The sequence below is a fragment of the Electrophorus electricus genome, chromosome 24 (assembly GCF_013358815.1).
Source record: "Electrophorus electricus isolate fEleEle1 chromosome 24, fEleEle1.pri, whole genome shotgun sequence".
Lineage (NCBI taxonomy): Eukaryota > Metazoa > Chordata > Actinopteri > Gymnotiformes > Gymnotidae > Electrophorus > Electrophorus electricus.
This window is the reverse complement of record NC_049558.1, coordinates 8,549,276-8,563,113: the sequence shown is the minus strand read 5'-3', so window position 1 is coordinate 8,563,113 and position 13,838 is coordinate 8,549,276. Positions and strand designations below refer to the sequence as shown.

The 13,838-nt window shown below is 41.2% G+C and overlaps 1 protein-coding gene across 2 annotated transcripts in view; it reads right to left on the bottom strand.

The window, feature by feature from the left end:
- Window positions 1–8,044, bottom strand: part of adcy6a (adenylate cyclase 6a) — a 41,269-nt gene extending 33,225 nt beyond the window's left edge. The window contains exons 1-3 of one of the 2 annotated variants that reach the window (XM_035522329.1): window positions 7,831–8,044; window positions 5,124–5,343; window positions 2,134–3,046 (exon numbers count right to left, since the gene is read on the bottom strand). In XM_035522329.1, coding sequence (XP_035378222.1) covers window positions 2,134–3,045 — 912 coding nt within the window. In that variant the 5' untranslated portion in view covers window position 3,046; window positions 5,124–5,343; window positions 7,831–8,044. The remainder of the gene's footprint in view (window positions 1–2,133; window positions 3,047–5,123; window positions 5,344–7,830) is intronic. The other variant, XM_035522330.1, reaches the window with a different exon arrangement.
- Window positions 8,045–13,838: the final 5,794 nt, after the last annotated feature.

Below are 13,838 nucleotides of genomic sequence, written 5' to 3'. Positions count from 1 at the left end.
TGAATCGAGCTTAACACTCCAAAACAGCTAGCAGCTCTTGGGACAATATTCACCCCAAAACACCCATTTGGTTCATGCACGATGCTATGCAAACACTGAAGCAACGCCAACTGAAAGTAAATCCAGTGATGACACTTTATAAATATAACGCAATAAATATAATACAATTTGCATATAAATGTAAACCTTTGACTGTTGAAGACCGTATATGCACTCACCAGTTACTCTATTAGACATACCACTTTACGGATTCCAGAGTGGCATAACACAAATGTGGGATTTACCCAGGGATCGCTGGTTTAAGCCCCAATAATTCCACAGGCATCCATGACAGGAGGTGCAAAGGAGCAAAACTAGCATTACTCTCTGGGTGGAAGGGATGTCATTACTCTGCCCCCTCCCAATCACTGCGATGCTAGCAAGGACATCCGTGTGCTCGCGCTCGCTGACGAAGGGAGTTAGCAGTTTCCTCCGAGGGTGTACGGCTGCCATGTGTCTCAAAAAAGGCGGCAGCAGCTGGAGAAGACGTGGTACTTAGCCTCACGCGTCTCGGAGGAACCCGTCACGGTCGGTAGCTGTCACACAACAGGGGACAGCTAGCTAGCTAGTTGGTGGGCAGGAATAGGCTTAACAACCAAAGTTGGAAGAAAAATAGAATAAATATATGTAAATGTAAAAAGCATTACTTTATTTGAAACACCCCGTTGAAACTATATCTACCCTATGTGATATCAAGACTATATCAATATCTGATCCTTCATGGATGATCACTTTCTGACCTCTACTTTCTGACCTCTGGATGTTTTGGGTGGGACCCAGAAGCAACAATGAAGTGTGTACAGTAGCACCACTGTGACTGATTACCCTGTACCAGCTCAACACCTACAATCAGGTCACGGCCATATTAGTGTTGATGCTCTGTTGAGAATGGCTGACCACCATAGTAACACCATAGTAATATCTAGTCATCGGCTGTTCTGTTTGTTGTTGTTTTTTAAACCTTACCAGTGATGAATGTGATAGTGGATGGCTGATTAACTACGAACACCAACAGACGGACTACACTCTTTAACTTCAGAGATATAATAAAGACCTAATAAACCAGCTAGTCAGCACAGGTGCAAGCTAGGTATTTCCAACTAACTAGTTAGTTGGACAGATACTAACAGTACAACAAAATGTAAACTTTAGCTTCGTGATCATGTTAATACTGATATTTCACCATTATTACTCCTGTATGAATACAAAAGGCACACAGACATACACCCCCACCCCCAACAAAATAAAATGGAAAAGATACTTTAAATTACTACATACTACATAATTATGTGATTACAAAGGTAGAAAACATGTTTGGCTCAATAAACCTGTCAAAACACATCATCAAATGAAAACACATCATCCGTTTCAGAAATGGATGCTAATGAATTCTCCAACAATGGAATATCAATTAATGAGAAAAAACACCACACAATCACACCATTAGGCTTTGCAGAGGAAAGCAAAACAGCATTTAAAGTGATAATCAACTGTTTTGTATGTTTGTTAATGGCTCGTCAGTCATAAAATTTCTATATGGCAGCATATCTAAGACAGGTATAATATCCAACCACTGGTGTTTAACATCACGTTGATCTCTTTCGAGCTGCTTCAACCACAACATGAGACGTTAACTTTGCCGGCACATGTGCACACGATTTCATGAGTCATAACCAAATCAATTTGGTTTTAGAGTATTTGTAAATTTGCCATTGCCGAATTATCACCTCAATGCTCCATAATCTCAACCACATATTTCGTGAACCAAGGTGTAAGAACTGGTACCTCACTGAGCACTAAATGTAATATATGGCTTCTTGACAACTGGCAAAGCCATAGTTATGGGAAAAAAAGATAAGTGTTAAAAACATTATTCAAACCTACTGACAGAGAGTGTCATTACATGCTTAACTGGGACGAGGGCTGGAATAATGCTCTCGTTAAAGACACCGCGAGCTAAGCATCTGTTGCTTTCATCTTTGGTATTGCACTATTGCGATGAACGGACAAGCAATAATCGCTAGCATTACACGTACGGATAAGGAACAAACTCCTATATGAGAAACCGTGCAGAATCAGTAGCAGTGATCCCACCTGCTTCCAGAGGAAGGCATCTTCCTGGTTGATCCTCCACGTGGTGAGGAGGTGTATGGAGGACAGCGCGCCCCCACTGAGCACGGCGGCGCGCATGCGCACCGGCAGCAGCGTGTAGATGATGTAAATGAAGAAGACACTCCACCATATGCCCTCGGAGGCACTGCGCGGGGCCACCATCATCACGCCGAAGCCCTGTACCACCAGCAGAACGCTGATGACCAGGTAGCTCACCATCCACATGTAGTCCTGGTGGAAGCCGTTACGGTTGCACACCACCATGAGGGCCAAGAAGAGCGCCATGGCAACAGAGAGCACAGAGGCGTAGGCCACGTCGGGCTGCGCGTGCACGCAGTGGAAGGCCAGCATGACGCCGCACACGAGCAACAGCATGCCCATGAGCACGGTGAGCGAGCTCTGGTTGAGGCGGAAGAAGTAGCGCTGGTAGAGGCGCTCCAGCTTGCGCGACCGGAACTTCTTGGACTGGAAAACGCGCACCACGCGCCGCCAGCATTCGGCCGCCGTCACCGGGCCGCCGTCGTCGCCTCCGCCAGGGCCGTGGCCCTTCGGGCCCTTGGCGTCGCCATCCTCGAAGCCCAGGTCCACCGATTTGAGGCCCACGCTCTCGCTGGCACCGCCCCGCTTGCCGTAGTGATCCTCCTGCCAGCCGCAACGCATGCTGAAGTTGCCGCCTCCCCCTGCTCCTCCGCTCCCGGCGCCGGCCCAGTGGGGCTGCAGCGGCCCCGGTTGTGGAGGGGGCTCCATGACCTCGGGGTCCCGCAGACAGCTCATGTAGCGCGGGCTGCACAGCGAGGAGCCGCCCTTGCGCTTGGACTTCTTGCCATTGCGCTCACCCCACGCGGTCTTGCGGTCGTCCACTCTGGCCACTAGGAAGCCGTTGAACCAGGACATTCTGCACGGGATGAGCGGGGGGAGGGGCGATGAATGAAAGAAAAGGTGAAAGCATGACAGCAACATGAAAGCCAAGGTGTCTTTGTCTTAAACAAGAACTTTGGCAATTCTGTTGAATCTCTTTATTACACAAAGTCTTTTACTGGGTTTTTTTGTTTATTTGCCTTTCTGTGCTTCTATACATTTTGCTTCATTATTTAAAAAAAAAAAATAAATTTAAAAAAAAAAAATTAAAATATATATATATATATATATATATATATATATATATATATATATATATATATATATATATATATATATACACACACACACACACACACACACACACACAGTACTGTGCAAAAGTTTTAGGCAGGTATGAAAAAATGCTGTAAACTAAGAATCCTTTCAAACATACAAATAATAATTGTTCATTTTTATCAATTTACAAAACGCAAAGTGAGCGAACAAAAGAGAAATCTAAACCAAATCAATATTTGGTGTTATTACCCTTTGCCTTCAAACCAACATCCATTCTTATAGGTACACTTGCACAAAGTCAGGTGTATGATCAACCAATTATACCAAACAGGTGCTAATGATCATCAAATCATATGTAGGTTGAAACACAGTGATTTACTGAAACAAAAACAGCTGTGTATGAGGCTTAAAACTGGGTGAAGAACAGCCAAACTCTGCTACCAATGTGAGGTTGTAGAAGACAGTTTCATGTCACAGGTCACACACCATGACTGAGCACAGCAACAAGACACAAGGTAGTTACAATGCATCAGCAAGGGCTCTCCCAGACAAAGATTTGAAAGCAGACTGGGGTTTCAAGATGTGCTGTTCAAGCCCTTTTGAAGAAGCACAAAGAAACGGGCAACGTTGAGGAAGGTAGACGCTGTGGTTGACCAAGGAAACTTAATGCAGCAGATGAAAAACACATCAAGCTTATTTTCCTTCAAAATCAGAAGATGTCCAGCAGTGCCATCAGCTCAGAACAGGCAGAAACCAGTGGGATCCAGGTACATCTACTGTCCAGAGATGTCTGGCCAGAAGTGGTCTCCATGGAAGAGTTGCAGCCAAAAAGCCATACCTCTGACATGGAAACAAGCGACTGAACTATGAACGAAACATAGGATCTGGGGTGCAGAAAAATGGCAGCAGGTGCTCTGGACTGATGAGTCAAAATTTGAAATATTTGGCTGAAGGAGAGGGCAGTTTGTTCGCTGAAGGGCTAGAGAGAGGTACAATAATGAGTGTCTGCAGGCAACAGTGAAGCAGGGCAGAGGTTCCTTGCAAGTTTGGGGCTGCATTTCTGCACATGGAGTTAGAAATTTGGTCAGGATTAATGGTGTCCAAAATGCTGAGAAATACAGGCAGATACTTATCCATCATGCAATACCATCAGGGAGGCGTATCACTGGCCCCAAATGAATTCTGCAGCAGGACAACGATCCCAAACATACAGCCAATGTCATTAAGAACTATCTTCAGCATAAAGAGGAACAAGAAGTCCTGGATGTGATGGTATGGCCCCCACAGAGCCCTGATCTCAACATCATCCAGTCTGTCTGGGATTACATGAAGAGACAGAAGGATTCCTACATCCACAGAAGATCTGTGGTTAGTTCTCCAAGATGTTTGGAACAACCTACCAGCCGAGTTCCTTCAAAAACTGTGTGCAAGTGCAAGCATTTTTCACACCTGCTTAAAACTTTTGCACAGTACTCTGTGTGTGTGTGTGTGTGTGTGTGTGTGTGTGTGTGTGTGTGTGTGTATATATAATTTCATCTGACAGCATTATACAGCACCACATTTACAGCATTTGGCAGGCACCCTTGACCATAGCCTCTTGACCAGAGCCAAAAGTGTTTTGTGAGCCTGATCAAAATATCAAAATCATGCCAAGCATTAACAACATGGTGTCAAGAATACTGTCAGGATGAAGCTAAAGCAGACGCATTTAGTCTGCATTTTCCCCTGATATTGTATCTGATGTTAAATGATCACCTGTGAGATGAATAACTGAACAGCCAGTAAGGCTGCAAAGACGATGTTACACTGTACGAGGGTGAAAGTGCAGCAGGTACCTGTGCAGGTTCTGGTGTGCTCCCCAGCCCTGACCTCTCTTGCTGGGTCACTCATTTATATCACTGGGCGAGTAGAAATGGGTAGTTAAGACAAACCAAGTCTTTGAAAGGAATTTGGAAAAGTACTCTCGCAGTTTCTGCTGACTGGGTCGCCAAATCTGAAGGTTTCGGGTTGAATGGGCTGACACTTAGATCACATGCATCATCCTGATATCTGGGTCTGCAAACAATAAACACTGAAAACAGACTCAAAGAAAGACTGCATCGTTTACACAGTTCATTGGTAACAACATAGCTCCTCACAGTCATTTCGTGAGGTTTGACCAACCTGTCTATTGCACCACTTTATTGTACTCATAGTCATTTATGACTATGAATTTTTTTACTATGCTATTAATATTTACATATGCTGATGATCAAAACTTGCAGATATCCTTAGACTAATAAAACAATACTGATTATTTCACAATATTATTTCACAGCCAAAACAGTCATTAATGTAAATATTTGTAGTGAGCACTTCTCAAATCATTTCATCATCTGTAATCTGCAGTCAATAACTGCTTCCTAGGGCATACCAGACAGGAAGGGACAAACGGCGAAATCTTTGTAAACAGTGCGATTGCAATGTGATGACAGATTAGAGATGGGTCACACCACCAAGCAAAGCTGAGAGATGGGGCAAGAATATTTAAACTACGCAGACTGAAATGACAGCAAAATGAGACATACATTAACACTGAAACTACATAAATACATCTTGGCATTTTGTGGTATGGCAATGTAAAATATTCCTACCTAAATGTATTTTAAAACCTCATACAAAAACACTGGACTATATATGGATATGGGCCCTGGACATTTAATCTTTGCAGAAATTTTATGTATCAAGGACAACATCACGTGTATGTATCAAGGACAATATCGCATCTTCAGCATTTAACAGTATTACCATTAAAGACAAGTGATCTGTGTTCCAAAATCACTGGTGTGAGAAATAAGAGTTTTATATGCCACAACTCAGTTCACAAGCTACTATCAATATGTTTCATTTAGAAACCTATTAAACATTAACAGTCTTTGGCAAACCTTTATCTCACAGGGTGCCTAATAACTACTTGCAAAGAAAAAATATATCTTGACGAGTCTTGCTCAATTCCAGGCCGAATATAGTGTGACAGGAATCATGTATGAAAGGATATATGAAATAGTTGGTTTATTGCCCCCATATTTCTAGCTGGCAGGGCAGTCGGAAAGCGCACTGCCGTGTATTGTAGCAACAACAACAACAAAAAACCCAAACCCTGAATTTCCAGAGAGGCGCAGAATTAAAAGTAGCCAACATTAGAACATGCTTCTAAGTTTTACTTTAATGTTTTAACATGAATGTCTCAGCAGACACTGAAGACTTCTATGCTGACATGTTACTTGACTTCGGCATCCTCACTGACCACCGTGGCGTGTATTCCTCTGGGACGACTGCGCGACATTTCGAGCGCACAACGGCACGGTGTCGTTGCATCACGCAAACGGGCGACTGGCAAATGCAAGCACATGTATAGGCCTGCCCTACAGGACGCGCCCGACAGCGCCATATGCATGTGTATAAATATGTGAGTTTATGTCTGTAGCGAAAACAGCATTGCAGAATTTTAGCACTTCATCGACAGCCTTGCCTGCACGATGCACCACTCCGTACCGGCCGAAATCTATCGCATCACCCTCACCGACGTTATATCGCGTTACGTAACAGTGTGTGCGTGTGTCTACCATATTACGGTTCACAACGGTGACCGCTTCGATGCTGGTACATCAACAGTGTGTGTGTGTGTGTGTGTGTCTACCATGTTACAGTTCGTAGCAGTGACCGTGTGCGGCTGCAGTGTGTCCCACCCGACCGCCAAGTGGGCTACAGCCCCTAACGTCTCGTCCTTCGCCCAGGCGGGCCTTCGCGAACGGCTTCGCTCCTAAAACACGAACCATATTTCCATCTGAAAGCGTAATATCTGGAGCATTCCAGCGCATCGCCTCCTCTTCATGTGGGTTGCCACATTCCACTAACGCACAAGCGACGGATTGATAAAACGGTAGACTGACGGGACTTTGCCACTGCACGTTTTTTTGGGGGTTGTTGTTGTTGGGGGGTTTTTTTTGGTTTGTTTTTCCCACCAAACTGCATTTGTGCATGTAAAATCGATTCTCTCGTCCTCTTGTTTATTTAAGCCAGATTTAGCACAGGACCGTTGGAGCTCTGCGCTGGAGCTAAATGAGCAGCGGCAGCCTTGCAAACTACAGACATGTCTGACTGAGACGCTCTGCCTTGAATCACTAAATGTAAATTGCTCTGCCGCAGAGATACGGTGTGTAACTGTCAGCTCTCAAATCGTGTGCAAGATGGGGGCGGGGGGGGGGAGAGACTGCGTGTTCTGCAAAGGTAAATTTGACATGTCAAAACTAACAAGTCGAAGTGTAACGCTGCGCTGAGCCGAGATGAGCTCGTCTAACGCTCCGTGACATCGGACGCTGCGAAATGCATATTTAAAACCGTAACTCGACCAAAAGCTGGACGCCAGCAACGGCGCTGGAACGACGACTGTCAATAAGAAATTGCGCTTGAACGGAGCTTACATAAAACGGGCACACCAGGACCGATCACCCTGGGGGAAGGAAGAAGAAGGAGAAAGAAAAAAAAAAGAGTCTGACTCACCACATCTCTCCATTTTAAGAATTAAACCACTGGCAGTTCAGCAGAGGCTGGCGTGGACACAGGACGCTATCCAAGCCTTCGGTGTCCTTGTTATCGGTCAGGGTTTTTTTTTTTTTTTTTAATTCTGCTGGCATCGAGGACAAGGGAACAGAGGCCACGAACGTTGCCGCTCTCCCTCGCTTCACTCCAGCCGTTTGCTCTCAGTCCACCTCTCTCCCCCCCCCCTCCACGCACACAAGCGTCGCCGCACACTCCGTAGCCCTTGTTCTTGATGCGCAGTGCTCCACCTAGAGGCCACTTTCAAAAGCGCACTGAGCAATAAGTCCTCTGGCAACCTTCTTCACCTGTCGTCCTCTCTTTTGTTTAGCAAAGACCCAAGCGACAGATACAACTGAGTCGTTCGGAATTATTTATTTTATCAGATAAGAATGTACACAAGTTAAAAGGTGCTTCTTTTCCAAGCGAGTTTCTCTCTACAGGATGATATAGCCCTTAAGTACCATGGCAGGCTTGTGTTAGTGGTCAGTAAACGTACTGTAGTTTGAGTTTCATTACAGTGAAATCCAGCGTTACAACCTCAGAAAATCCTTTAGCAATGGTCTAAACTGCTAATTTTAGGACAAACCAGCAGTTCTCACTGCTGAGCAAAATTTGCACCTTGTGACAGCTGTGGTATATGTGTGATTGCTATATAAGGTTGTGTAGAGTAACCAGATAACACATACAGACACCCAAACCTCATCCTCTAATACTCTAATGCAGTACTCTATAGCAGGAAACCAGAGCAACTAGTGAGTTCCATGTGGCCCAGATTGATTGAGACTCACTTAATTTAATGTGTGTTTTGGTGCTTCAAATTGAACCAACACATGAAACCTAGCTATATAATACTGAGTTTTGCTAGACATTGTAAAAGATACATCTTTTCCTCTGTAAAGATACAATACTTCTAGTAATGAGACTTGGTCTAGTAATCTGGTGTAATAGCAGTTCTAGGAAGAGTATCACATTGCTAGAGCCGCCTGACATAAACTTAAATTTGCCAGATCATATAACACTTTAACAGTTCCATAAATGTGGCAGATTTAAATGCAGTCACAGTCACAGAGGGCAAGGTTGACATGTTCCAAGTCAAACAATCGCATAGTCTAATATAACACAAAAAGGCCTTTTCACCATGATAAGTTGGCCTTGTTTGTACAAGGTGGCCCGAAGGATGCATTGAATTGCATCACCACTGCAACTGAATTAACTACAAAATAGATATGAAGGGGGTGTGAAAGCTAAACTGCTAAAAGAAAACTCATACAAACCTTTCAACAAGCCAGATAAGCAAAATGCAAACTGGAGACAAAAGCAGAACTTTGTACTGCATATCAGATCAAGTCTGGTGATTCTCACTTGACTGGCTGGTAGAAAGGAAGGCATACGTTTGAGATTCTTGTTCAAATAGCAGTGGTCAAACATTCCAACATGGCATCTATGCCGTATCGTTAAGTGAAGAAGTTGTGACACAGGAGATGTGGAGTGGGCAGATAAATGATACATGATATGAATGGAATGGAATTCTAAATCTAAATAATCATATTTGCAGTTTCTCATAGCCCTATATCCACTGTCCTTACCCAACACTACAGGCCACACAATGGGACCCTTCAATAATGTGTTTTGGGGGGCAGTTTGAATGCACAATATGTAAGTCAACCTATTAAGATGCTATCATTATTATAATATCATTAACCTGCAGTACTCTTTCTAAAATTTATATTTGACCATCATGCAGCTCATTCAGGTTTTATCCAACTAATTAAATATCTTCATTCATGCATATACAAGGTAAGTATATTGAGATAATTAACAAGATGGCAAAGGCATATTCATAGTCTCTAAAATCTATATTCTAGTGAATACAAGTCTTGCAGACCTGTTTTACATAAGAAGCACATTCTACTTCATTATAAAAGGTATCATTTATATTTTGTACATTTCATAGAAATGTAGGACATGCAACTATAAATTTGTGGGTTTAACATTGGTTACAAAATATGGTTTGCAAAATGCTATTATACAAACATTTGGACATTTTCTAACACCACAGTTAGCAGCTATACTCGTGTTCCTGCTGCTCTGTGTGGCCAGTTGGTGCTGTAGTGTGAAACAGCAAAGTGAAACACTAAAAGGGTAAAGTAAATATAGGATTATTTGTTTAATGTTCAGCTGACAAATAGGTTTGAATAGTCTGCCAGGTCTTTGCCCTTCATAGGTTCCCTGTTGCCATAAGGTAGGGCCTTTCTGACACATTACTACTTGAATTTGTGATCTCTGTTTAGTAACAGAAGTACAAATTCAGTAATTCAAGCAACAATCTTTGTAGAGATTTTAAATATTTTTAATTTAATTAAAATATTTTAATTTTAATGCTTTAAGTGTTTTATAGGAGTTATGACGCTTGTATTGTGGATTTTAAATTCTGTATATGGTTAGTAAACTAGTAAAGAGGTACATGGTTCATGTGAACAGGACATAAACTATTGTTCTTTCAAGAGTTAAATTTTGGGTTGTTGAGGGAAATTCCAATGATTGTTTCCGAATGAGTGCCTTTCGTATCTCCTGTAGTAGGACTCATTGCTTTTCACTGTTGCTGCAATGGGACTCATTTTTGAAAGGAGAAAACAAACCCCCACAGAAACAGTGCAATTTGACAGCACCGTGTTTTTTGGGTCACCTGTAATTTGCCCCACAGAGAGCATCCTGCTGTAAAATCCCACTGTCACTCACCAGATCAGTCTAATCCACTCCCCAGATTACTCTAATTCACTCCCCAAATCAGTCTAATCCACTCCCCAGATTACTCTAATTCACTCCCAACAATCAGTCTAATCCACTGCCCAGATTACTCTAATTCACTCCCCAAATCAGTCTAACCCACTCGCCAGATCCCCATTTTTAAATATTTATAGATGGAATTTATAAGATTTTTTTGAGACAGAAATTGAAAAAACATGGATGCTATTAAAAGAAGAGCATGACATTTATTATTAACAGAGTGTTCACATATATCACTTTTTTTTTTTACTGCAAAACCACTGTAAACATGAAATGTTGGTAGAGATATTTTCATGTGTGGTACAAATATATGAATGTGTACCCTGGCAAAGTAGCGGGATGTTTTGAAAGTATTAAACAAGTTTAATTTAGCTCAGGGTCATGGTGCAGTGTTTCTGTTTCTCCTGTAATACTTTATTTTAGAGGGACTGGTTTATGATCCCAGGTTCAAAGTAAAATTATTTAAGAAACGTGTGAGTATGTCTTGGATTGCAATGCATACTGCATACTGTGTGTTTGTTTGTGTGAGACCCAGTTGTATCTTATATAAATTATAGATCTAGCTGAATATTTACCTTGTCATGTGATTACTGGAGGGAATTTTTGTAAGTAACCCCGCCCCGTTTTGGTTTATAGCCAAACAAACCTAATTTTATAGCCATGTACAATGAAGTAAAGTTTAATAGAGCAATTAATTGAAATTAAAGTGTAATCTTGTCGTTTTAAATATATTTTAGTCAAATATGACAGATCAACAGCATAAACTAATACATTCAGAAATGAAAGCATACATTAACATACGCAAAAATGATAACAAAGTAACATATGCAGAAATGACAGGATAAACTAATGTGGAAGTGACAAACTGAAATATGCAGAAATGACAGTATAACGTTACATATGCAGAAATGACAGCATAAATTAACATATGCAGTTATGACAGCATAATCCATATACAGAAATAACAGCATAAACTAATTTATGCAGAAATGAAGGTCATGCAATTAGCTGCAGAAATGACAGCATAAACTATTTGCAGAAATGACAGCATGAGCCATATACAAAAAAGACAGCATAAAACATATACAGAAAGGACATCAATTGACATATGCAGAGATGACAGCTTAAACCATGTACAGAAATGACATCAACTGACATATACAGAAATGACAGCATAAGACACATACAGAAATCAGCATGATAGAAGGTCGTGCAATTAGCTACAGAAAAGACACCATAAGCCATACGCAGAAATGACAGCATAAACTAACATATGCATAAATCACAGCATAAACTAATATATGCAGAAATGACAGTATAGACTGATATATGTAGAACTGATAGCATAAGCCATATGCAGAACAGAGCATAAGCCATATACAGAAATGACATCAACTGACATATGTAGAAATGACAGCATAAACTAGTATATGCAGAGATGGCAGCATTATCTAACATGCAGAAAGAAAAATGAGAGCATATATGGTTATACAACAAGATGCAAATATTTACCTGATGCTTTTATCCAAAGCAACTTACAATTCTGACTGAACACAACTTGAGCGAATAAAGGTTAAGGGTCTTGCTCAGGGGCCCAACAGTGTTGACTTGGCAGTGGCAACCTTCTGATTGCTAGGCAAGTACTTTAACCACTGAGATACCACTGCCCCAAATAGTTGTTCAGTTCAGGACAAAGAGATAGATAAACTATGAACGTCCATGAATGTCTAAGAATATACTTCAACGTGACTTCCTTATTGAACATAAAACTTCAAATAGTCCATGTTTAGGATCATAAAATGGGCTGACTGTGTGTAAAAAGTGCTCAGTGTCTAACCAGAAGAGAGAAGAAAAATGAGAAGAATGAAGGCCTCCAAATCCTAACAATCAAGCTTCACTTTTAACAATCAGTTACTGATGCAGCAGCTAATTGCACAACCATCTGTCATGTAGAAAAAAGAGAAGAATCGTAGAATAGAATTAGAGAAATGACTCCAGAATAGTGTTAGAGGAATGACTGCAAAATAATGTTAGAGGAATGACTCCAGAATAGTGTTAGAGGAATGACTGCAAAATAGTGTTAGAGGAATGACTCCAGAATAGTGTTAGAGGAATGACTGCAAAATAATGTTAGAGGAATGACTGCAGAATAGTGTTAGAGGAATGACTACAAAAGAGTGTTAGAGAAATGACTAACGAATAGTGTTAGAGGAATGACTACAAAATAGTGTTAGAGAAATGACTCCAGAATAGTGTTAGAGGAATGACTGCAAAATAGTGTTAGAGAAATGACTCCAGAATAGTGTTAGAGAAATGACTAACGAATAGTGTTAGAGGAATGACTGCAAAATAATGTTAGAGGAATGACTGCAGAATAGTGTTAGAGGAATGACTACAAAAGAGTGTTAGAGAAATGACTAACGAATAGTGTTAGAGGAATGACTACAAAAGAGTGTTAGAGAAATGACTAACGAATAGTGTTAGAGGAATGACTACAAAATAGTGTTAGAGAAATGACTCCAGAATAGTGTTAGAGGAATGACTGCAAAATAATGTTAGAGGAATGACTGCAGAATAGTGTTAGAGAAATGACTACAAAAGAGTGTTAGAGAAATGACTAACGAATAGTGTTAGAGGAATGACTACAAAATAGTGTTAGAGAAATGACTCCAGAATAGTGTTAGAGGAATGACTGCAAAATAGTGTTAGAGAAATGACTCCAGAATAGTGTTAGAGAAATGACTAACGAATAGTGTTAGAGGAATGACTGCAAAATAGTGTTAGAGGAATTACTGCAGAATAGTGCTAGAGGAATGACTGCAGAATAGTGTTAGAGAAATTACTACCGAATAGTGTTAGAGGAATGACTACAAAATAGTGTTAGAGAAATGACTACCGAATAGTGTTAGAGAAATTACTGCAGAATAGTGCTAGAGGAATGACTGCAGAATAGTGTTAGAGAAATGACTACCGAATAGTGTTAGAGAAATTACTGCAGAATAGTGCTAGAGGAATGACTGCAGAATAGTGTTAGAGAAATTACTACCGAATAGTGTTAGAGGAATGACTGCAGAATAGTGTTAGAGAAATGACTACCGAATAGTGTTAGAGGAATGACTCCAGAATAGTGTTGACTATTATTACATTGTGTATTAAGGTCAAGCCACCTAAGAGTTTTTGTA